This window comes from Anomaloglossus baeobatrachus, chromosome 6 (genome assembly GCF_048569485.1).
Source record: "Anomaloglossus baeobatrachus isolate aAnoBae1 chromosome 6, aAnoBae1.hap1, whole genome shotgun sequence".
NCBI lineage: Eukaryota > Metazoa > Chordata > Amphibia > Anura > Aromobatidae > Anomaloglossus > Anomaloglossus baeobatrachus.
Window position 1 is genome coordinate 238,475,549 of NC_134358.1, and position 26,694 is coordinate 238,502,242.

The 26,694-nt window shown below is 41.4% G+C and overlaps 1 protein-coding gene across 1 annotated transcript; it reads left to right on the forward strand.

Annotated features, from left to right (window-relative positions):
• The first annotated feature begins 14,594 nt into the window (after positions 1 to 14,594).
• GCM2 (glial cells missing transcription factor 2) lies at positions 14,595 to 24,704 on the forward strand. The gene is made up of 5 exons (XM_075316455.1): positions 14,595 to 14,693; positions 19,585 to 19,837; positions 21,846 to 21,958; positions 22,310 to 22,435; positions 23,844 to 24,704. The coding sequence occupies exons 1-5, from the start codon at positions 14,595 to 14,597 to the stop codon at positions 24,702 to 24,704; spliced, it is 1,452 nt and encodes a 483-aa protein (XP_075172570.1).
• The last annotated feature ends 1,990 nt before the right edge of the window (positions 24,705 to 26,694 follow it).

Sequence of the window (26,694 nt, forward strand, 5' to 3'; positions counted from 1 at the left end):
TATATACAACCCCCTTGGTTCTACAATTGATAAACTTCTTTATCACGTATTCTTTACCTTTGACACTGGAGTGAAAATGCTTTCCTGTTTTTATAGAGCCACAGGCCACACATCCACTACACCTGTAACACCCTTTCATGTTATTGGAAAGCCAAGAGCTATTATCGGGGACAAATTGGCTATGCACTAGCCTATCTCTCAAGGAGCGTGCCTATATATGTGATGGCAGGAAGCAGTGGTAGTGAAGGGGCAATATCTTCATCCTTTCTTAGAATGGACCAGTGTTTTTCCAGGATCCTACGTACATCCTCTGCACCATTATTGAAAGTGGTGATAAAACGTACAACCTCTTCTTTATTGATCTCCTGTGGGGAAGCATTAAGAAGGGCTGTCCTGTTCTTACCATTTGTTTCCACAAAAGCCTGGTTGATCATTTTCTCAGGGTAGCCTCTATTCTGCAATCTCCCACTTAGATCTTTTGCTTGTCTCAGGAAAAGAGGATCCTCAGAACAATTCGTTTTCAATCTAAGAAATTGTCCCTTTGGGATCCCCCTTTTCTGGCTGACAGGATGGCCACTTTCCCATCTCAGTAATGAGTTAGTGGCCGTAGATTTTTATTCTCCTACTGAACTAATCATTCAGTTCTCAAAATTCTCAAATCACGGGTAAAATGTCTTCAGAGAATACAGATTTTCCCATTATTGAGATAGAAGATGACAGTTAGTGCTCTTAAAATGCTATGGAGAATTGTAACTGTCATTACTGGGGAACTTGCAGCAAAATGTTTGTGTTTAGTGTCCCCCTGGACTGATCATTTAGTACTCAAAATTCTCAAATCATGGGTATAATGTTTTCAGTAAATACAGATTTTCCCATTACTGAGATAGAAGATGGTAATGAGTGCTCCTAAAATTATATGGAGAATTGTAACAGTCATTTCTGGAGAACTTGCAGCAGAATAACTATATCTAGTGTTCTTCTGGACAGATCATTTAGTTCTCAAATCATAGGTAAAATCTGGCTTCAGTGAATGCAAATTTTCCCGTTACTGAGATAGAAGATGACTGTTACTGCTGCTAAAATTCTATGTAGAATTGTGACTGTCATTAGTGATGAGCGAGCATGCTTGTTACTACTCGGTACTCGCACGAGTATCACTGTACTCGGGCTACTTGGCGGGGACCGAGTAATCTCGCGATACTCGTGCTGTACTCGTGGTCTTCATCCCTGCATGTTGGCGCTCTTTTGAGAGCCAGCCCTCATGCAGGGATTGGCTGGCAGACCACTGCAATGCCACAGCCCTGTTAGTTGTGGAATTGCAGTGATTGGCCGGCCTGCACAGCGTGACCGAGCCTTTATACCGGCCGGCGCGCTGTGCTCTGCTCACAGCCATCCAGACAGTCAGTGCAGGGAGAGTGTCGCTGCTTCAGGGAAAGGTTTGCGGCCCTTTATAGCTATTTCCGTAGCAGGGCTGCAAACAGTGTGACCAAAAGTCCTTCTCAGGACTATTCTAGTTGTATACAGGCAGGCAGGGTATAGCCAGGTCGGAGTACAGTAGCAGAGTCCTTCTCAGGACTATTGTTGCTGTATACAGGCAGGGTATAGCCAGGTCGGAATACAGGCTAGTGACCAGAAGAGTCCTTGTCAGGACTATTGTAGCAGTATACAGGCAGGCAGGCAGGCAGGCAGGGTATATAGCCATTCCTAGTGGTGACCGTATACCAGCCTTCATCATATCTGGGGCTGGTGTACACAGTCTAAAACAGTCCAGATAGTGTCAGAGTTCTCATTAATTTTTGCTCCTAAAACCTGTTAGGTTCTTAGTGCGTCTGTGCTTGCATTTAAAAACCGCACGTGTGTGCCTGTCGGTGGCAGCGTACAGGTGCACTTGTGTGCGTTTTTACCAAACTATTATATAACGCACAAGTGTAGTGTATAATACACGTCAGTCAGCAGTGGCTGATAGTGTCAGAGTTCTCATTAATTTTTGCTCCTAAAACCTGTTAGGTTCTTAGTGCGTCCGTGCTTGCATTTAAAAACCGCACGTGTGTGCCTGTCGGTGGCAGCGTACAGGTGCACTTGTGTGCGTTTTTACCAAACTATTATATAACGCACAAGTGTAGTGTATAATACACGTCAGTCAGCAGTGGCTGATAGTGTCAGAGTTCTCATTAATTTTTGCTCCTAAAACCTGTTAGGTTCTTAGTGCGTCCGTGCTTGCATTTAAAAACCGCACGTGTGTGCCTGTCGGTGGCAGCGTACAGGTGCACGATTTGCACAAACTTGGATATAACGCCCAAGTCTAGTGAATACACGTCAGCACAGCATTGCAAAATGCGCAAGGGCGTTGGCAAGGAACAAGGAAGTGGACGTGATGGTGGTGCAGGCAGAGGCCGAGGTCGTGGGCAAGCTCTAATTTCGCCACAACAAAGGGCCACATCTAGTCGCTCGCACATCCTGTCCCAAATTCTTGGGGACCGCAGCAGTACACCGCTCTTGAACCAAGACCAGTGTCAACAGGTTGTTAGTTGGATAGCGGATAATGCTTCCAGTCAGATTGGCACCACCACAAACACTCTGTCTTCCACACGGTCAAGTGTCAGTAGCCGTGATACTGCACCGCACATTTCAGAACCTGATCCTCCTTCCTACCACAAGGCTGAGTACACGTCCTCGGACATTAATGATCCCACACTTGGACACTCGGAAGAGCTGTTCACGTTTCCATTCGCACATTCTGGCCTCTCGCCAGCTCATGTTGAAGTGGGTCATGAGGAGATCGTATGTACAGATGGCCAAATATTTGAGCAGCCACGTTCTCACGAAGTTGGCAACGTGTCTCAACAAGGGGTGGACGATGATGAGACACAATTGTCAGGAAGTCAGGAGGAGGAGCAGGGTGCGGAAGAGGAAGACGGCGTGGTGGATGATCCAGTAACTGACCCAACCTGGCAGGAGGATATGCACAGCGAGGACAGCAGTGCACAGGCGGAGGGAGGCGTAGCATCCCAACAGGCAGTAAGAAGCAGGGTGGTGGCTCCAGGCAGAAGTCAGGCAACCGTTCCCCGGAACAACAACACGACACAAGGTGCCTGTACAAATGTTAGGTCTTCCCGAGTCTGGCAGTTTTTTAAGTTGGCTCCAGATGATTCTAAAAAGGCCATTTGCAACACCTGCCGTGCCAGCATCAGCAGGGGTACCAAAACTAGCAGCCTGACCACCACCAGCATGATCAGGCACATGTCAGCCAAGCACCCGACTTTGTGGGAAGTACAACAGAGTCGAGGAGTAGTGCTTGCTGATGTCACTGCTACGTCTTCGCTGGTTGTGCATGCGAGCCAATCCTCTGTCCATGCTGCCTGCGAACAAGCCTCCTCCGGTCCTGCACCTGCAGTTGCCTACACAGAAATAACACCATCATCAAGCACGTCCTTGTCCCAGCGCAGCGTTCAGTTATCCATTCAGCAAACCTTTGAACGCAGGCGCAAATACACTGCCAACACCCCACATGCCACAGTTCTAAATGCTAACATTTCGCGACTGCTTGCGCTGGAAATGTTGCCTTTTAGGCTGGTGGAGACAGAAGCATTCCGCGACCTGATGGCGGCAGCTGTCCCACGTTACTCGGTCCCCAGCCGCCACTATTTCTCCCGGTGTGCCGTCCCCGCGTTGCATAACCACATGTCACAAAACATCACACGTGCCCTGAACAACGCTGTTTCACCCAAAGTCCACCTAACCACAGACACGTGGACAAGTGCTTGTGGGCAAGGCCGCTACATCTCGTTGACGGCACACTGGGTTAATATTGTGGAAGCTGGGACCCAGTCTGAGCGAGGGACGGAACATGTCCTTCCCACAGCAAGGTTTGCAGGCCCTACCTCAGTCAGTGTTTCACCCACACTCTACAGCTCCGGAATGTCATGCTCTTCAGCCTCCTCCTCCTCCTGCGCATCCTCATCCACTGTACCCTCCACACCAGTCCCAAGCTGGAAGCACTGCAGCACTGCCTCGGCGAAGCGGCAACAGGCTGTGCTGAAGCTAATCTGCATAGGTGACAAACCCCACAATGCAGAAGAGGTGTGGACAGCTCTGAAACAGCAGGCAGATCACTGGCTCACACCTCTGAACCTAAAGCCAGGAAAGGTCGTGTGTGGCAATGGCCGGAACCTGGTGGCGGCTTTGAGGCGAGGCCAGCTGACACATGTTCCATGCGTGGCCCATGTGCTCAACCTCGTGGTTCAGCGGTTTCTAAAGTCATACCCAGAGCTGTCTGATCTGCTGGTAAAAGTTCGCCGCCTGTCTGCAAATTTTCGAAAGTCACCTACTGCTTCAGCCGGCCTTGCCGGCTTTCAGCGCCGTTTGCATCTTCCGGCTCACAGACTGGTGTGTGATGTCCCCACGCGTTGGAATTCAACTCTGCACATGTTGGTCAGGATATGTGAGCAGAAGAGGGCAGTTGTTGAGTACCTGCATCACCTAAGCCGTCGGGAAATGGGTCAAACTCCACACATAACACCTGAGGAGTGGAGATGGATGTCCGACCTATGTACCATCCTCCAAAACTTTGAGGACTCCACCAAGATGGTGAGTGGTGATGACGCCATTATTAGCGTCACCATACCACTACTCTGCCTTCTAAAACGGTCTCTGCTCAAAAACAAACATGATGCATTGCAGGCGGAGCGCGATGAGTTGCAGCAAGAAACAGTAGTGGGTGTGGGTGATAACACACAGCCCAGCCTCGTCTCATCACAACGTGCAGTGGAGGACTATGACGAGGAGGAGGATGAAGACATGGAGCAAATCTCCGGCCAAATTGAGGATATGACATGCACACCAGTCATATCCTCGGTTCAGCGTGGCTGGCCAGAGGACAGGGTAGATGAGGAGGAGGAGGAGGAGGAGGACAGCATGTTCAGTCATCGTGTTGGTCAGGCTACTAAAGTACTGGCTGTTAAGAGTCTGGCGCACATGGCTGACTTTATGGTAAGCTGCCTGTCTCGTGACCCTCGCGTTAAGAACATCTTGGCCGACAATCATTACTGGTTGGTAACACTGTTAGACCCACGCTACAAGGAGAACTTTATGTCTCTTATTCCCGAGGCGGAGAGGTCAACCAAAATGCAGCAGTTCCGGAAGGCCATAGTCACGGAAGTAGGCAAAGCATTCCCCTCACAAAACGCTAGCGGCATAGGTCAGGAATCAGTGGACAACCAAGGCGTACAGCCGAGAGAGGCACAAGTCCAATCCGCCAGAGGTAGGGGAACAGTCTTTAAGATATGGGACAGTTTTCTCAGCCCCTCACGTACCACAGCCCCTGAGGTGCGGGGTAGTGCCACAAGAAATCCTAAGTTTGCCCAGATGCTCAAGGAGTACCTTGCAGATCGAACAACTTTACTCCGACATTCCTCTGTGCCTTACAATTATTGGGTATCCAAGGTGGACACATGGCATGAATTGGCTCTCTACGCCTTGGAAGTCCTGGCCTGCCCTGCCGCTAGCGTTTTGTCAGAGCGTGTTTTTAGTGCCGCAGGTGGAATCATTACAGATAAACGCTCCCGCCTGTCAACGGAAAATGCTGACAGGCTGACTCTGATCAAGATGAACAAGGGTTGGATTGGGCCAGACTTCACCACACCACCAGCAAATGAGAGCGGAATTTAAAGTTTGTAACGGGAATTTGCCATGTACCTCCAGTCACCCATGGGTACACACTTCTGGACTTTGGATAATCGCTGGACTGCTCCTCCTTCTCCTCATGCGCCACCATGATGACCGTTACAATAGTTAGGCCTTTGTTTCAGGTATACCCCAAGTGGTAAATTTTTTCGCCCATTCTTTGCAGAATGGACATTACAACGACAGGAGACCCGCTCCTTTGCAATGGGAACAATGTTTTGAGGCCCTCATGCACGTCTCTATCCAGGGACAACGTGGAGCCTCCCAATTTTTGGCTGCCCTGCCTAAGGGCTATACTATAATACACCCACTTCCTGACAATGGACACTTAATGTTTTGAGGCCCTCATGCACGTCTCTATCCAGGGACAACGTGGAGCCTCCCAATTTTTGGCTGCCCTGCCAAATGGCTATACTATAATACACCCACTTCCTGACAATGGACACTTAATGTTTTGAGGCCCTCATGCACGTCTCTATCCAGGGACAACGTGGAGCCTCCCAATTTTTGGCTGCCCTGCCAAAGGGCTATACTATAATACACCCACTTCCTGACAATGGACACTTAATGTTTTGAGGCCCTCATGCACGTCTCTATCCAGGGACAACGTGGAGCCTCCCAATTTTTGGCTGCCCTGCCTAAGGGCTATACTACAATAGACCCACTTCCTGACAATGGGCACTTCAGGTTTACAGGCCATCATGCACGTCTCTATCCAGGGACAACGTGGAGCCTCCCAATTTTTGGCTGCCCTGCCTAAGGGCTATACTACAATAGACCCACTTCCTGACAATGGGCACTTCAGGTTTACAGGCCATCATGCACGTCTGTATGCAGGGGCATTGGTGAACCTCAAAATTTTGGACTGCCCTGGCAAAGGAAAATACTACAAAGACTCACTTCCTCAAAATGGCCACATTAGACTCAGAGGCCTTTATGTACGTCTCTTCTCAGGGACATCGGAGTGCCACACAATGTTTTACGTAAAATCTTTCATGTATTGATCTCAAAAAGTAACATACATTAGCTCTATCTCACTATTGGGTATGTGCCCTTAACATTTCCGCCATGAAAATTCATTTTGGTGTCATTTTGGAAGGTTTTCTGGTGAGTCCGTAAAAATGGCGTAAAACGCGGACAAAATTGTTCACAGCTGTGACTTTTGAGTGATAAATGCTTCAAGGGGTCTTCCCCATGCTGTTGCCATGTCATTTGAGCACTCTTCTGAGACTTTTGTGACATTTTTAGGGTTTCTACATGCTGCCGGGGGTCATTTCACAAAAATACTCGGGTCTCCCATAGGATAACATTGGGCTCAGTGCTCGGGCCGAGTACACGAGTATCTTGGGATGCTCGGCCTGAGCCTCGAGCACCCGAGCTTTTTAGTACTCGCTCATCACTAACTGTCATTTCTGGAAAACTTTCAGCAGAATGTCTGTGTTTAATGTTCTTCCTTCTATCCCCTCTTCTTTCCAAAAAAAATGTAAAAGCACCAACTTTCATGTCTTATGTCAGTAAGAATACATATTTTATCCATCAATTGAGAATGAAAAATCAATCTGGAAGAAAAAAGAAGCAAATCTCTCTGATAATATATAATACAAAGTTACTTATTTTCATGTTTTGTTTAATGAAATACAATTAAAAGAATGATTACTATTTAATATTGTAAAACATGCCGTAATTACCTTTGAAATAATAAAAACTTTGCAGAATGTTAAATACTTAGGTATTTCTTAAACACAAAGTACATAGCAATTACTAAGGGCTCGTGCGCACGTTGCGGTTTTTTTTGCGTTTCTGCAGCGTTTTAAGCTGCAGCGTCACATTGTCAAAATGCATGCGTTCTGCTTCCCCAGCAAAGTCTATGAGAATCATGCAAAATCAATGCGCACAATGCTTTTTTAAACGCAGCGTTTTAATTGTCAAAAAATTGACAAAATCTCTGTATTTAAAAAGGCAGCATGTCACTTCTTTTGTCCATTTTGGCAGCGTTCTACTCCCATTGAAATCAATGAGTTGCAGAAAAATGCTAAGCAGTGCATTTGCACTGCATTTTTGTTGCGATTTTTTTAACATAACAAACGCAGTTCTTTAGGTCTCTCTCTCTCTCTGTCGATGTCGGTCTCTCCCTCCCACCCCCTCTCTCATACTCATCGATCCACGATCACTGGCGCTGCACTGCACGGCGTTCACACTGTGGCGGCTTTTCCTCTTTTGAAAATAAACACACATCCAAAAAATCCTTTATTTGTAATGAAAGACAAAAAAACACCCTCTTTCACCACTTTTAACCCCTCAAAAACACCTCCAGGTCCGACCTAATCCACGCAAGGTCCCACGACGCTTTCAGCTCTGCTACAACGGAAGCTGACAGGAGCGGCAGTAGAACACCGCCGCTACTGTGAGCTCCATGCAGCAACTGCAGTGAGTCGTGCGATCAGCTACGCTGTCACTGAGGTTACTTGCGGCCACCGATCTCAGGTGGAGGACTGCAGCTGTGGCCGCGAGTAACCTGAGTGAAAGCACAGCTGATCGCGCAGCTCACTGCAGTCACTCAGGGGATTTGCGATCACAGGTAAGTCCTTCACGTGTGACCGCAAATCAGGCTGCGACACAGAGAGAGAGAGCCGTGAGATGTCAGTAAAATCGGGTGAAGCTCTGACGTCACTGCTGCGGACTCTTGTGTCCTGGCACTGACCTCGGAGGTTCATCTGAGTTCATGACAGCAGACACAGACAGAGCCGCGGGATGATAAAGAAGTCGGGTGAAGTTCATCCGACTTCATTCTCATCGCCCGGCTCTGTCTGTGTCTGCTGTCATCGGGCATATAGCAGAGCTGAATTGCCGGAGGACCGCACTGACAAAAATGCATCCAAAACGCATGTAAAATGCATGCAAAATGCATCCAAAATACATGCGTTTTGGATGCATTCTTTTTGTCAACACGCAGCGTCAAGTCTGCCAGAGGTTGCATTTATTTCTGCACTGGCCAGGGCGCAATGTGCGCATGAGCCCTAATGGAGATAAATGTGCCTAATACAATGAGATCAGCACACTCTGGCTTAAGAATAGAATCTGCAATGGAAATCCACTGCTTACAGCACCGTACATGATGACAGTTACTGTACGTAATGCTGCTAGAGGGTGAGAAATACAGTGGCAATCAGAAGTTTCCATCCACTATCTAAAAAGACACATCTGCATGTTTTTCTCAGTATCTGACATGAAATCAGAATAAACCTTTCCCGTTTTAGGTCAATTAGGAACCAAAATTACTTTTATTTTCCAAATGCCAGAATAATGAGAGAGAGAGAGAAAATGTTTTAAGACATTTTTATTACTTTCTGCAAAATCAAAGGTTTACATACATTTTATTAGTATTTGGTACCATTGCCCTTAAACTGTATGACTTGGGTGAAATAGTTTGGATATCTTTCCACAAGCTTCTCGCAATAGTTGGTAGGAAATTGGGCCAATTCTTCCTGACAGAACTGGTGTAACTGAGCCATGTTTGTAGGTCGCCTTGCTCACACCTGACTTTTCTGCTTTACCCATAAATTTTCAATAGGATTAAGATCAGGGCTTTGTGATGGCCACTCCAAAACATTGACTTTGTTATCCTTAAGCCGCTTTGTAACCAGTTTGGCAGTATGCTTCTGGTCATTTTCATTTAAAAGACCCATTTCCACCCAAGCTTTAAATTCTTGGCTGATGGCTTGAGATGTTGCTTCAGTATTGCCATATAATCCTCTTTCCTCATGACACCATCTATGTTGTGAAATGCACCAGTCCCTCATGCAGCAAAACAACCCCACAGCATGATGCTGACACCCCCATGTTTTACAGTTGGGATGGTGTTCCTAGGCTTCAAAGCTTCTTTTTTCCACCAAATGTAGCGATGGTCATTATGGCCAAACAGTTCAATTTTAGTTTTGTTGTTTCTTTTGGAGTATTGACTTCTTCCTTGCAGAGTGACCTTTCAGCCTATGTTGATGCAGTACTTGTTTCACTGTGGATAATGACACAATCTTACCAGCTTCTGCCAGCATCTTCTCAAGGTCTTTTGGTATTGTTATTGGGTTGATATGCACATGTCTGACAAAAGCACGTTCATCTCTTGTACATAGAACCTGTCTACTTCCTGAGTGGTATGATGGCTGGACATTCGCATCTTGTTTGTACTTACATATAATTGTTTGTTTGTACTTGTGTATAATTGTTTGTACAGATGAACAAGGCACCATCAAGTGTCTTGAAATTGCACTCAAGGATGAACCAGAGTTAGCTGATTTCTTTTGACTTTCCCTTGATGCTACACAAAGAAGCAGTGTGTTTCAGGTGTTCATTACAATACATCCACAGGTGTGTGTCTAATTAACTCAGACATTGCCAATAAACCTATCAGAAGCTTCCAAAGGCATGACATCATCATATGGGCTGTCCCATATTGTTTAAAGGCATAGTACTCTTAAGGCCCCGTCACACACAGAGATAAATCTTTGGCAGATCTGTGGTTGCAGTGAAATCATGGACATATTGTTCCATTTGAACACAGCCACAAACCTGGCACTGATTGTCCACAATTTCACTGCAACCACAGATCTGCCACAGATTTATCTCTGTGTGTGACAGGGCCTTTACTGTATGTAAACTTTTGACTTTGCAGAAAGTATTAACCCCTTAACGACTGCAGGCGGTAAAATTACATCCTAGCAGTCATAGGGTTAATCTCCCGCTGCTGCCGCCTGCAGCAGCAAAAGATCAGCGCACATTCTCAGCTGATTTATACAGCTGAGATGTGTGCATGCCAGGCACGAGCGGAATCGTTATCCGCCCGTGCCATTTAACCTCCTAAATGGCGTTGTCAATAAGTGACAGCGCCATTATAATTATGCTCGCAGTAAATGTTTAAATACCGCCGATACCGGAAGTCATGTGATGTGATCACGTGACTTCCGGTGGTTGTCATGGTAGTACAGGGTCATGTGATGACTCCTGTAGCTCATATGACTCACTTACTGTTTCACACGGACCAGAGCTGGGTGAGACAGGAAATGAGCATATCTGCTGTTCACAGCTGTGTAGCTTTGATCAGTAGATATGGCAGAGCGATCAGAAATTTGATCCATATAGCCCCCTAGGGATCTAGTTAAATAAAAAAAAAAAAAAGTTAAAAAAGTTTTAAAAAAATAAAAAAAAAAACTAAAAGTTGAAATCCCCCCCTTTTCGCCCCATTGAAAATGAAAGGGTGAAAAAAATTACACATATTTGGTATCACCGCATTCAGAAATGCCCGATCTATCAAAATATAAAATCAATTAATCTGATTAGTAAACGGCGTAGCAGCAAAAAAAATCCAAACGCCAAAATTACATTTTTTGGTAGCCACAAATTGTGTGCTAAATGCAATAACAGTCAATGAAAATGTAGCATCTGTGTAAAAGTGGTACCATTAAAAACGTCAGCTTGAGACGCAAAAAAGTAAGCCATCACTGAGCCATAGATCCCGAAAAATGAGAACGCTATGGGTCACGGAATATGGCGTAAAACGTACGCCATTTTTTTCGGAAAAACTTCTGATTTTTTTTATTAACCCCTTAGATAAAAGTAAACCTATACATGTTTGGTATCTACGAACTCGCACCGACCTCAGGTTTCACACTAACACATCAGTTTTACCATATAGTGAACACAGGGAATAAAATATCTCAAAAACAATAGTACTATTGCACGTGTTTTGCAATTTTTCCGCATTTGGAATGTTTTTTGCCATTTTCCAGTACACTATATGGTAAAACTCATGATTTCATTTAAAAGTACAGCTCGTTCTGCAAAAGACGAGCCCTCACATGACCATATTGACTGAAAAATAAAAAAGTTACATCTCTCGGAAGAATGGCGAAAAAAAAAATGGAAACCGCAAAGTCGGTCGGTCGTGAAGGGGTTAAAATGCCTTAAAACATTCTCTCTCTCTGTCTCTCTCTTTCTCATTATTCTTGAAATTTGACAAATAGAAATAATTTTGGCCCCTAATTGACCCAAAAAAGGGAAAGGTTTATTCTGATTTCATGTCAGTGAGAAAAACATGCAGATGTGTCTTATTAGATAGTGTATGTAAACTTCTTGTTTCAACTGTACATAATGCTGCCAGAGAGTGAGAAAAACAAAATTGTGAAGAAATCCAAACAAGTAAATATTGATGTGGAACTACAAGTTTCAGCAATGGTACTGAAAAGCGAGAACCCTTGGACAACGCTCATTATACTTATGCGGGCGTCACACGGAACGATCTATCGTGCGATCGCACGAGCGATCATACCCGCCCCCGTCGTTTGTGCGTCACGGGCAAATCGCTGCCCGTGTCACACAAAGTCGTTAAACCGCCGTCGCACGTACTTACCTGCTGAGCGACCTCGCTGTGGGCAGCGAACATACTCTTCCTGAAGGGGGAGGGACGTTCGGTGTCACAGCTACGTCACACAGCCGACGGCCAATAGCAGAGGAGGGGCGGAGATGAGCGGGACGTAAACATCCCACCCACCTCCATCCTTCTGCATAGCCGGCGGGTGGTGCGGGACGCAGGTAAGCTGTGTTCATCGTTCCCGGGGTGTCACACGAAGCGATGTGTGCTGTCCCGGGTACGATAAATAACCGGCGCCATGAAAAATAAACGATTTTTTAAAAATAAGCGACGTGTACACGACTCACGATTTGTGACCGATTCTGCGTCGCTCGGAGGTGTCACACGAAACAACGTCCCAAACGATGCCGGATGTGCGTCACGAAAACCGTGACCCCGACGATGCATCGCACAATAGCTCGTCTCGTGTGACGCCCGAATTAGTTTACAATCTATCATCCTCCCTATCTACTGAGCGATCATCCCTATCTGCTGAGCGATCATCTCTATCTGCTGAGTGATCATCTCTATCTGCTGAGTGATCACCCCTATTTGCTGAGCGATCATCCCTATCTGCTGAGCGATGATCTCTATCTGCTGAGCGATCATCCCTTTCTGCTGAGTGATCATCCCTATCTGCCGAGTGATCTTCCCTATCTGCTGAGTGATCATCTCTATCTGTTGAGTGATCATCTCTATTTGCTGAGTGATCATCCCTATCTGCTCTGCGATCATCCCTATCTGCTGAGCGATCATCCTTATCTGCTGAGCGATCATCTCTATCTGCTGAGTGATCATCTCTATTTCCTGAGTGATCATCCCTATCTGCTGTGCGATCATCCCTATCTGCTGAGCGATCATCCCTATCTGCTGAGTGATCATCCCTATCTGCTGAGTGATCTTCCCTATCTGCTGAGTGATCATCTCTATCTGTTGAGTGATCATCTCTATTTGCTGAGTGATCATCCCTATCTGCTCTGCGATCATCCCTATCTCCTGAGCGATCATCCCTATCTGCTGAGCGATCAACCCTATCTGCTGAGTGGTCATCCCTATCTGTTGAGTGATCATCCCTATCTGCTGAGTGATCATCTCTATCTGCTGAGCGATTATCCCTCTCTGATGAGCGGTCATCCCTATCTGATAAGCGATCTTCCCCATGTGCTGAGCGATCGTCCCTATCTGCTGAGCGATCATCCCTATCTGCTGAGCGATCATTCCTATCTGCTGAGCGATCGTCCCTATCTGCTGAGCGATCATCTCTATCTGCTGAGCGATCATCCTTATCTGATGAGCGATTTTCCCTATCTGCTGAGCGATCGTCCCTATCTGCTGAATGATCATCTCTATCTGCTGAGCGATGATCCCTATCTGATGAGAGGCCATTCTTGGACCTTAAACCTTTTCTTTCCTTAAGTTGCATTGTATTAATTATTTGATAACGTTTTATAGGTAATCTCAGTATTACTTTTACTGTTAAATATGTTTTAATTAGAATCATAGCAATATTTATATTTTTCTTTTCTGATATTATTATTACTATATAATGAACACTAGTATAGATAGTAATAATTATAGTAATTTGCTGATGAAAAAATATTCATAGTAGTTTTTAAAATGACAGCAACAGTATTCTTATGTTGTGAAAAGTGAAGGTGCATTTGATGTCTAAGATAAGATAATGTTATTTCCAGTTTTTTCATGAAGAAGTCCCTCATCACTCCCCAGGGTTGTCACTGCTTCCTGGTGAAAACCCAAAACTCAAAAAAAAACAACCCTCCCATGTCATTATGTCATCCCTGTTTTCCAGGGAAGTTCCTCACAAATATCACATTTTATTTCAGAAACGAGTAACCCAACTGTGTTTTTTTGTTTTGTAGCATTTGTGTTATGAATATAAAATTCAGTGCACGATGAATACAGGAGCTAGGTAAGAGTAACATCTCAGGTGGCTTCATGGACCGGTCCATCCTATATGGTGGCATGGCTGGTAGACTACTGAAGACGCTGCCCCTCTGCAGATCTTCTCCTGTCTTGCCAGCATTACACTTATCACCTGTATGTTCCTGCCCTGAATGAATGGGCTCCATAAGATTTACGTTTCCTCCTGCATTGTCTATGGAAGGAGGGGTCTGCAGCCTCGATCACTACTAGTGAGGAGTCAGTACTGCCTCTCTCATCTACATAAGGCAGGAGGAGGGGGAGCACCAGGACAGTGAAGTCTACCTGTACCTGACTCTGCTGGCCACAGGACTCCCAGCTCATCACTCATCCAGACCACACATAGTAAGTCACACTTTACAGCGCTGACCATTTACACCTGCCACTGTCTGCATTTCTTCATCCTTGATGGACCTTTATCCTATGTGACTCCAAGGAGAAGATCTAACGGTAGCTCACTGATAGAAGAAATGTAACTTATGAGCAGGTGTTTGGAATTGATACCTTGTGACTAATTATTTTATTCTCTTTCCTCCGCATAGGAGAATTAACTATCACTGTAATGACCATGTCCAAAGTGTCTGGGGACATGTACGATGAATCCGACTGTATCTGCTCTTATGGGATGAAACTCACCTGGGACATCAATGACCCCAAACTCCCACAGGTGAGTGCAGCACTGACAACCTCCTGTAGGAAATCTGGATAGCAGTGTCCTACCCTGGGCTGGGAACCTGGGACCTGGAGAAGTTCAAAGCCTCGGCGTCTACAAACAGTCCTTTTACATGAAGTAGAGCCTGACAGATACTTTCACACTGCATGCATGGAGAGCTGGGGCATATGCGGCTTCACAGCCTGCAAACACAACAACCACCACAACTGAAGCCTCTTAGAACCTGTTCACAGCTTTACAGAAGAGCATTTAATTATCAATGACAATGGCTTCTGTGTAGCTGCAGAAATGTATTAGTGATAGCTGTAGAGCAAGCCATACATTGTAGAAAAGATCTGTCTCTCTGTAGGATCTACCAACTCTATCCTAACAGGGCTCGAGAAAGGGTCACACTATGGACCGAAACGTTGCCATCATGGGCTTTTACAACTTAATTATTTTGCACTTTATTTTTTCAGTGTTCTGCCTATAAATTTATATATAATCTACATCTATCTGTCTATTATCTATTCTATCTATCATCTATCTATCCATCTATCTATTTATCTATCTATCCATCTATCTATCCCTCTATCTATCTATCATATATCTATCTATCCATCTATCTAGCTAATTTATCTATAATCTATCTGTCTTTGTTCATCATGTATCTTATCTATCTATCTATCTATCTATCATTTATCTTATCTATCTATTTATCTATCTATCCATTATCTATCTAATTTATCTATAATCTATCTATCTTTCTTTATGTCTATCTATTATGTATCTTATCTATCTATTCTATCTATCTATCTATCATCTACCCCTCTATCTATCTATCTATCTATCTATCCATCCATCCATCGATCTAATTTATCTATAATCTATCTATCATCTATCTTATCTATCCATTATCTATTTAATTTATCTATTATCTATCTATCTATCTATCCCTCTATCTATCCATCTATCCCTCTATCTATCTATGTATCTATCTATCTATCTATCTATCTATCTATCTATCTATCTATCTATCTATCCTTGAAGTAATCTGCACCGTTGCAGTAAATAAGGATGACATATTAATTGCTGGAGAATAGAACAATTAGTAAACACTACATGTAGTACACAATGATTATAGTGCTAATACTCCCCAGAGCCTTGGGAAATCAGAGTACATGCAGTAGATTTGGACTGTTTTCTATAGAATGTATTTGGGGGGTTTTTCAGGACATGTGCTCCTTTCCAAATTTACACACATTATTATAATTGATTGTTGTTGGGTTCGAAAAATTAGATGTTATCTTTTGTAGGTATGTTTACACAAGTTATTCTCTGCGAAGTGTATGTAATGGATTTTCTGGCAGACCTGCACCTTCTACTAACCATATGATGTATCCATATAATGCATTATTAGTGATTGGGTGCAAACAATGCTGAGGTCGCCTGATATAATCATGTGTGGTGGATATATAATGGATTCTCATCAATGGATTTATAATGATTAGTTCTAGAACCTCCCATAGAAATGTATCTTAGTTAATTATCTGTCCAATAGCCACAAATTGCATTTTCGTAGTGTTCTATTAATGAGATCGCATACTGAAATACATTAGGGATTTCCAGCAAAGTGTACAGAACTAATAGAGAAGAGCATGAGTGGGGCTGTATTGGGCTGTATGGGGCTGTATTGGGCTGTATTGGGCTGTATGGGGCTGTATGGGGCTGTATTGGGCTGTATTGGGCTGTATTGTCGGAAACGGGTTTTCATGTCCTGGATCTCTTGTTTTACTTTAAGCTGAATGTTAATGACGTTTGAATAAAGTTTGGATTTTTAGTCCTTGGTGCCGGATTGCAACATTTTGCCTTTTTCTAAGTAACTAATAGTTATAGATCTCATAGTCAAGGGCAAGACATTCTCTTCACAAGTGGCTGCATGGCTGTTATTCTGGTTTTTGCTGCCTGGAGATTTCCTAAACAACCTTCGTTTTGGTTGAATTAGAGGGAAGAATTTCGATGAAAAATAGGTTAAAAATCAATGAGATTGTGTAAGGACAGCAAATAAAGAAAGACATCTGCATGTGAAATCCTCTGCACTTAGTGTATTAATTACTATAGTAATATATGCAATAGTATAAAAGCACCTACAGATCTCTGTATTTATCTGCACACACAGATGCCTTTACTTCATGTCTATAAATGACAGTAGATGTCCGGTGTATCCAGCAGTGCAGGGAATCTTCACTAAAAGTGCAACAAATATCTGGAAACCTTGAAACATGAGCAGGATTATATGTGTCCAGAATAGAACTATTCTCTCCAAACCGGATCCTGTCCAAAAGAAATTAGTCCAAAAACTGTAGGTGCTTTATACTAGATTTATGCTAGTTGATATACTGATGTAGTAGTTGACATATATATATATATATATATATATATATATATATATATATATATATATGTCAACTACTACATCAGAATATCAACTAACATGAATCTACACACACACACACACACACACACACACACATGAGTATATATATATATATATATATATATATATACATATATATATATACTCGGTCTATCTATCTATATGTATATATATATATATATATATATATATATATATATATATATATATATATATATATATATATATATAGATGGATGGATGGATAGATAAATAGATAGATAGATAGATATCTGTGTGTAAAGTTCTGAAACTCTGAGCGATTTGTTGGTGCTGAAGAAAGGTCTTGTGAAGGTACCGAAACGTCTCTACATGGGCTAATAGAGTACACGCTTTTTTGCAATGTCTATGAGTGCTGCCTCTTTTTAATTTATTATATCTGGTGGCTATATGTCCGGGAGGCTTTGGTTATTTATTTTTTTTGTGCTGCTTCATTATTAGATAGATAGATAAATAGATAGATACATAGATCATAAATAGATATAGATAGATAGATCTATCTATCTCTATATAGATAGAGAGATAGATAGATAGAGAGAGAGGGATAGATAGATAGATAGATAGATAGATAGAAAGATAGATAGATGGCTAGATAGATAGGAAATAGATAGAAAGATAGCGAGAGAGAGGGATAGATAGATGGATAGATAGATAGATAGGAAATAGATAGATAATAGAGATATGTAGATACATAGATAGATAGATGGATTGATAGATTGATTATATATAGATATAAAAGGTAATGGATGGATGGATGGAGAGTGTACCTATAGATGTTATTTCCAGCCCTCTTGATGAGGTTGCAGTGGATCTTGCTCCTTTCCTCAGCTCGGTCCAGGCAGTGACACTTGCGCTTTACCTGCTGCTATAATCCAGTGTATACTCAGTAAAGCTTCAGCAAACATCCAGTCTGAGCGATCAATGGGGAATATGTCATCGCTGGAACTGGACTGTTCATTCTCAATTGTCAGCTAATCTATTGCCAAACAGATCTTCATCCCAAACAAACACCTCCACACAGCACATAGTGGAGGACTCTCAGTTATGGAGGATTATTACTATTATTATATTGCACCTCCACACAGCACATAGTGGATGACTCTCAGTTATGGAGGATTATTACTAATATTATATTGCACCTCCACACAGCACATAGTGGATGACTCTCAGTTATGGAGGATTATTACTAATATTATCTTGCACCTCCACACAGCACATAGTGGAGGACTCTCAGTTATGGAGGATTATTACTAATATTATATTGCACCTCCACACAGCACATAGTGGAGGACTCTCAGTTATGGAGGATTATTACTAATATTATATTGCACCTCCACACAGCACATAGTGGAGGACTGTCAGCTATGGAGGATTTTTGCTAATTTTATATTGCACCTCCACACAGCACATAGTGGAGGACTCTCAGTTATGGAGGATTATTACTAATATTTTATTGCACCTCCACACAGCACATAGTGGAGGACTCTCAGTTATGGAGGATTATTACTAATATTATATTGCACCTCCACACAGCACATAGTGGAGGACTGTCAGCTATGGAGGATTTTTGCTAATTTTATATTGCACCTCCACACAGCACATAGTGGAGGACTCTCAGTTATGGAGGATTATTACTAATATTTTATTGCACCTCCACACAGCACATAGTGGAGGACTCTCAGTTATGGAGGATTATTAGTAATAGTATATTGCACCTCCACACAGCACATAGTGGAAGACTCTCAGTTATGGAGGATTATTACTAATATTATATTGTAGAATATTCTTTCTGCTTAAACTCTGTGAAGTCATCAGAAATGTTGCCAAGAACATAAATCGTACAGAATAGGTGAGGATAATCTGCAGACCTTTATCGTGATTGGTATATAATATTTGCTTTATGTTTTCTTCACCATTTAGTTCTTTCCTATCAATAGACATGCCCATGACACAAGTCCTCCAGTCATATGGAATTGTCGGCTGGGGCAAGAGGAAAATTAGTCTGCAGCTTGTGATGTCAGAGCAATAACTTAATATATCAGCCTGGAACACAAACCTGCAGATCTCAACTAGTTTGGGAAGCAATATATACAGAATAGTAGCTGAGATTCAGCATTATAATAGTCTGGTTCTTACCTAAGTTTCTCATGTTATTTAATATTAATAATATATCTCCTTACATCAGATACAGCAAGAGCCATACAGTAAAGCACAATCTGAAGGTCGTCTTTTCTTATTAGTATTCTCTATATTTAATAAATAAAGTAGAACTGACATGAAGGAGAGGATATTGCATTTATACAATGTTCCGATGCTGTTCCTTCTGATTAATGGCTTTGGGCAAGGAAGAAGACATTGGTGATACTTTATATCGACTCTATTATTACATGTTGTATTGTTACTATGAATGATCCCATTTTGCTATTTCAGGACATAAAACAGTTTGACAACTTCCAGGAATGGACAGATGGCTATGTGAGATTCATATACAATGGAGAGGACAAGAATGCCCAGCGCCACCTGAGCGGCTGGGCCATGAGGAACACCAACAACCACAACTGTCAGATCCTGAAGAAGTCCTGTCTGGGGGTCGTGGTCTGCAGCAGGGGCTGCACACTGCCAGATGGGGGGAGACTGCAGCTCAGACCTGCGATCTGCGACAAAGCAAGGCAGAAGCAGCAGAGTGAGTAAAGGGTTATTAATCGTGTAACCACTGAGTGGACTCTGGGGTTTACTGGTCTCAGTGGTGACTTTCAGCAAGGACTTCCTATTGTCACTAGAGCAGATGGTGTGGGTGATGCTGCTGTATGATGGCGAACTGCACTCTTCCCTGACTGTACCTGCATAGTTCGTTACCAATTACCGAATATAGATCTGATTTTTAGGCTATGTTCACACAGTGAGTTTTTGCTGCTTTTGTTTGCATGATTTTTTTTTAATTGATTTTATGCAAATACCTGTTAATAATAGCTGCTTTTTTCAGTACCAGCAAAAGCTATGAGATTCCAGAAATCTCACACACACAGACACACACCTTTTTTTTCCTAATTGAAAGAAGCAGCATGTTAATTCTTTCAGCGTTTTTGCAGCTTTTTTCACCATTGAAAGCAAGCTGGGTTTTTTTTACTGCTGTTTTGTGAATAAAACTAACTTTATATAAACATGTACTGTAGGCAAATGACAGACCAAAAACTCAGCAAAAAAGGGTTTTTTTAACTGCCAGGAGATCAGGTTTTGCAGCAGATAAAAGCAAAAACGCACTGTGTGAACATAGGGTATGTGTAGACAATGCGTTTTTATCACTTTTTATGCATTTTTTAGTGCAATTTTGTCACAAAACTGCATACCTATCCTTCTGCCAGCAGAAAATTCTAAAATGTTGCTTTTTTTCCCTTGCAGATTTGGTGCAGAAATATATCTGCAGTATGGCAATTCTTTCAGATTTTTTTTCAGTGTTTTTCAGCATCAGAATACATAGAAAATGCATGCAAAAAAACCAAAAACATGTAAAAAAGCCTGTTTTTTTCTACCAAAAGATGCAGATTTGGTGCAGAAATTTCTGCATCTAAATACTCATCTTGCACAGATAGCCTTAATTAGTGTCTGTGATTTATGCTGGTGACGTAAGTTCTGAAAGTAATTAGACTTTAGTGCTTTATTGTCTTTACTCATAATTAAAAAAACAAAAAATCTGAGTTAGAGGGGGCTGAAAATAGACATTTTCCATACCAAATGAATCGTAAACCCTGCAATTAGGAATGACAAAATATAGAATCTTCGTGTCCCAAATTTAAGAACATAATAAAGCAAAGCTTTGCAAAAGCCCCCAAACCCCAAATCACACACATCTCATATTTGTAGCATTTATACATTTAACCAATTAATAAAACCATTATTAGAAAATATTAGTGTCTAGTTTATCATTCCTTTCCAGGCTGTCATAGTATTATGGGACGTATTTATTCAGATGGGTATATAACACTAATTTACTATCATCCAGTCTCCTTCATGATAATAATGAACACTAAAAAAAAAGAGTTTAAAAGAAAGAGTTATAATGTTATACTTTTATGTAGCGGACTTTGCTTATAAAAACAAGATACACTGAAAACACTAACACCTACAATATTCTTACTTTCCCGGTATATTTTAAGGCGTACCTCTCATCCTAGGGGCAGCGAATGTTCTTTAAGGTTCATGATAAAGTATAAATACATGTTCACCTCCATTGTTGTACTAATAATAATACACTAAATTCTATTTTTTTGTCTGATTTTTACTTTATATATATATATATAGATATATATATATATATCTATATATATATCTATATATATATATATATATACACATCTATATATATATATATCTATCTATAGCTATATATATAGCTATATATATATCTATATATATATATATATATATATATATATATATATATATATATTTATTTATTTATATACAGTATATAACTTCTGCATTATTTTTCTAATTACCAATTTCAAAAGTGTTTACATATTAAAATTAAATAACTGAGGCAATTTAATTGTTTAGTTATTATATGTTATTATCTACATGTTTTGCTGTTGCATGATTTATTGAACAAACAAACATACATACAAAGAAAAACTGTCTAAATGTAAATGTAGGTAAAACCCAATAATAATCTGTTTTTGTGCTTTTTTTTGCAGAAAAGCTGTGCAGTAACTGCAGCTCTGCTCTGGAGCTCATCCCTTGCAGAGGTCACAGTGGTTATCCGGTTACTAATTTTTGGCGCCTGGATGGGAAAGCCATCTTCTTTCAGGTAATTTCTAAGTTCACACAATTAGAAACAATACAAAAAGAATAATAAACAATATAAAACAATATGTTTTATATAACAATATGAAAAGATAATAAAAATAAACAAATTAACTGAATTTTTCAATACAGAGATTGATGCAGCAGGGCAGGGAAATGAGTGATGGCTAAAATTGATTTGTGTAGTTTCTTCTCCTATTCTTCGTTATGGCTGAATAATAAGAATGCAGAAGAACCTATCCTGCTAAAACAACCTCACAAGCCTGATGAGCCAAAGCCAGATGCACTCGCCATCCTTATTTTCTAGTGAAACTGGTAATCTGCTCTATAATAACAATTAATGATTTATTTTTAGGCAAAGGGAGTTCATGACCATCCAAGACCAGAAAGTAAATCAGAGACAGAAGCCAGACGAAGTGCTGTGAAAAGACAAATGTCTTCTTCTCACCTGTCACAGAAAAAGAAGCTTCTGGAATCTGAGGTGAGGAAATGGCTCTCCGGAGCAGCTCTGTAGGACACTTAGGTTTCGCTTCATGGAGTAACCTATATGGCACCTGACTGACGGCTCATTAACCACGCCGGCTGGGCATTGCTTATTGTGATTAATATTGGAAATGATAATAATAATACATTCACAAATGTCTCCAAATCACTCTAAAATATATTATGTATACTCAGGTGTGATGGACCTGTTTGCTGCATCATTCTAGGCTGTGTACCATTTACTGTAGACTTATATATATATATATATATATATATATATATATTTATATACACACATACACACATTTTTTATATATACAGTACATACAGTATACATACACATTATTTTTATTTATATATATATATATATATATATATATATATAAAAAATTTAATATACGGTATATACATATAATGTGTATAATGTAAATATGTATATATATATATATATATATGTATATATGTTTTTCGCAATGTCCTTTAAAGGGAACCTGTCACCGGTTTTCCATCATAACTAGGTTGTTCACCCATTAAAGACATTTTTGAACATGCGCTACTTGGCCCCCACCACCACACAGCTAGGAACAACTGATAGAATTCACTTGTTCCTTCTCCCATCAAACCAGCCCATTGTGATTTGATCATCGTCACTTCTGTTGGCCTCAGAACCCAATGGATAATGTGGATGAAGTCCCTTATGTTGTCCATACCATGCTATGTTGCACTTTCACCACTGGTTTGAAGATTTGTACATGCCTATTTCGCATTGCCTTCCTCAGGATACTAGAATCACCTGAAACATTCACATGCCAGGTTTCAGCTCAATCCAATAACAGAAGACAATTCCATATGGTTGATGTAGGGTATGTCATTCATAATAATCAGTGTCTAAGAGGCTGGCTCCTTAGGCGAAGAATAGTCCAAGCACATACATGGGACAGATCAATGATAACATCAGTCAGCAGGTTTTTCCTATGTAATCTGAAACCAGCATAATGTAGGGGCAGAGATCCTGATTCCAGCGATGTGTCACTTACTGGGCTGCTTGGTATAAATTTGATAACATCCCTGTTTTCTCTGCTGTAGATGTAGCAGTGCTTAGAATGCTGTGATCTGTGTATAACCCCGCTCACATGCATGATTGGCAACTATCTGTGTACACTGCACATTGTCAGTAATACAAATCAGTGGTAGGGGCAGGGTTACTCCGCTTAGCAGGACTGCCTTACACACAACCTAGTGCAGCAGTAATAATCTCCTGCTGATAAAACACTTATTGTATTGAAGCTGCAGCACCCATTCTAATAAGTGTATTCTCTGTGTTCTCCTCCAATCCTCGTTATGCCCATATACTTCATATCTATAATACTTTTTAAAGTGTGCCATTTTATTTTGCTTCTTTTCAGATGGGAAGATACAATGATAGTGGTGGCCATTTTCCTCATCCCATGTCTTGCTTGGACGGATCAGAACGACTCAGTCTAGTTGCAGACGGAAACTTTCCCCTTCCACCACAACACTACACAGCTTTTCAGAATACAGATCCCTACAAAAACAGCTATGATCCAGTGGGACATCAGGGGGATTCTGTGGCCCCATTTTCAAAATGCTCTAACCGAATCTATGTGCCCAGAACTCCATGTGGTTATGATTTCCATGTCTCTAGCTACATGAGCCCTAATTCATACCCACCACTGTATAAGGAGGCAGTGGGAAGTTTGCCAGATAATGATCGCATTCAGTTAAATGGTCCTCAGCCTAATCTTGGCATGCTCAACGCACATGAGAGGAGTTATGATGGCTCTGGTAAGCACAATAGATGGAAGCAAATATTTTGCAAAAATGGATATGTGGACAGAAATGACTATACCCAAATTCAGCCAAATACTGGTCACTCTTATTACAATGCCGAGTACCCATGCCGATATGGAAGGTCACCATCTCCAGCCTTACAAACCGTTATCACAACCACCACCAAGGTCTCATACCAAGCCTATAAACCTCCCATGGTTAAATATACTGACAATGTATGTGATGTCAAAGCTCTGCAAAACTATTCACATATGCAAGACAGCATATCAGAAGGTGCGTATGGTGACATGAAAGCGCAAGACGATTTCACCGTTATCAAATCTGCTCTAGGCTACCAAGCACAAATCCCAACAAAGCCGGAGAGGGTGGAAAACCCGGACTCTTATCGATATGGTACATATATGGGCAATGGTTTCTCCGGGCAGCCTTTCCGATTTGAAAATGCAGAGTACTAAAATAGTGGCAGGCAATGAATGCGGACCGTCCTTGTAAATTGGCATTATTTATGGAAGTAGACCTTGATGATTCAGTTTGATACTAAGCAGATAAATGGTTAACCTCTGGAAATCCAGTAGACAGTCAGCCATTTAGTTCACTAAAGGCAAAACAACTTTCTTAGCTCTTCAGAAAGTTTTAGAGTGCCACAATGGCTACTGCCACTACATCGTCCAGAGATGCAACCTGGTCGTTTGTGGTTTTGACAGGATCTTTAAGTTAAAATATAATATACAAAGTAAAAACAGTGTTAACTAAATTGAAAAGGCAAATTATTATGTGGTACAGTTGGTCGCTAGATGTCTATTGTTTTTTTTGTGTGGTTCCATCTTACAAAACGTTTTATTTCACTTTGCACAAAATACCACAAAATTAAAAGAATCCCCTTTATAAAGCTTATGTGTATAAAACGTACTATGTACATAACCGTCCTGCAAATAAAACTACAGTATATGTATTGTTTTGTATATACATTTTGCTAATAAACAGAGATATATTGCATTAGTATTGATCTTTTTTTGCACCAAATACACTCCCTGACAGAAGTTCTGTCGCTTACCCATGTTATGTATATTTTTGGCATGTTGTCAGAGGGTCAAGTTGCAGTTCAACTGAAGGTCTGGGGTGCTGGGTTTTTATATACACCCACTAATTAAGCGATCATTTAGTGAGCACAAGTGAGGATGTAAAATAGGATTGGGTGCATTATATGACAAGGCGACAAAACTTTTGTCTTGCCAAAATCTGACCTTTATGTGTTCATTAAATGATCAATATTTCAGCTTTGAAGCAACTTTATTTTCATAACCTAAACCAAATTTGGGAGGGTTTCAGCTTTCAAAAGAGTAATTTATAAAACCAATGGATGAATTTAAAGTCAGGTTATAAGCTTTTATTTACATAACATGGATAAGCGACAGCACTTCTGTCAGGGACTGTACATCCAAAATAGTTATTCTCCGTTTTCTATCTTGAAATACATTTATTGACTTTTGTTTTCTAAATCCCAATGGATTTTCTGGCTTAGAAAAAGGATTTGAATACACTCTATTTGGGAATTATGAGTTCCATACAGTATTAATAAACCGAAGTGGCAAAGAACGCAAAAGCTGTCTCTTGCTTTAAAAGATGCCGCATGGGGGTACCTTACACAGACAATTAATTGATTACTATGAAAATTGTATAATAATTATTAATTGTATAATACTCCATTGATAAAAGTTATCCAAAAACACTGATTTCGACCGTCTCATGTGTATTTGATATTCCCAACTGTCCACTGACAAATTATGTTGCGGGACATGAGAATAGAATAGGAATGTTGGAATTTATTTATTATTATCTGATCCTTCTGTTTAGTGGAGAGATAAGTAGCTGCCTAATAATTATGGCAGTGCCTCTCTCATAGAGAACACTCTATGGCTCGCTATGTCAGTGCCTCTCTCATAGAGAACACTCTGCATCTCTATGGCAGTGCCTCTCTGATAGAGAACACTCTATGGCTCTCTATGTCAGTGCCTCTCACATAGAGAACACTCTATAGCTCTCTACATCAGTGCCTCTCACATAGAGAACACTCTATGGCTCTCTATGTCAGTGCCTCTCTCATAGAGAACACTATGGTCTCTATGTCAGTGCCTCTCTCATAGAGAACACTCTATAGCTCTCTACGTCAGTGCCTCTCATAGAGAACATTCTATGGCTCTCTATGTCAGTGCCTCTCTCATAGAGAACACTCTATGGCTCTCTGTGGCAGTGCCTCTCTCATAGAGAACAATCTATAGCTCTCTATGGCAGTACTTATCTCAGAGAATGCTCTATGGCTCTCTGTGGCAGTGCTTCTTTCTTAGAAAACACTCTATGGCAGTGCTTCTGTGATGCCCTGACAAAATCAGGTTGTCACAGAAAACTGCATCCATCTTCCAGGTGCGGGATTCCTCCTCCTTGGCC

Excerpts from the sequence above, each read along its gene's own strand:
- GCM2 (XM_075316455.1), top strand. The coding sequence starts at position 14,595 with ATGTCCAAAGTGTCTGGGGACATGTACGATGAATCCGACTGTATCTGC. Across the intron at positions 14,694-19,584 it reads ATGACCCCAAACTCCCACAG|GACATAAAACAGTTTGACAA; the intron begins GTGAGTGCAGCA and ends TTGCTATTTCAG. Across the intron at positions 21,959-22,309 it reads GGAAAGCCATCTTCTTTCAG|GCAAAGGGAGTTCATGACCA; the intron begins GTAATTTCTAAG and ends ATTTATTTTTAG.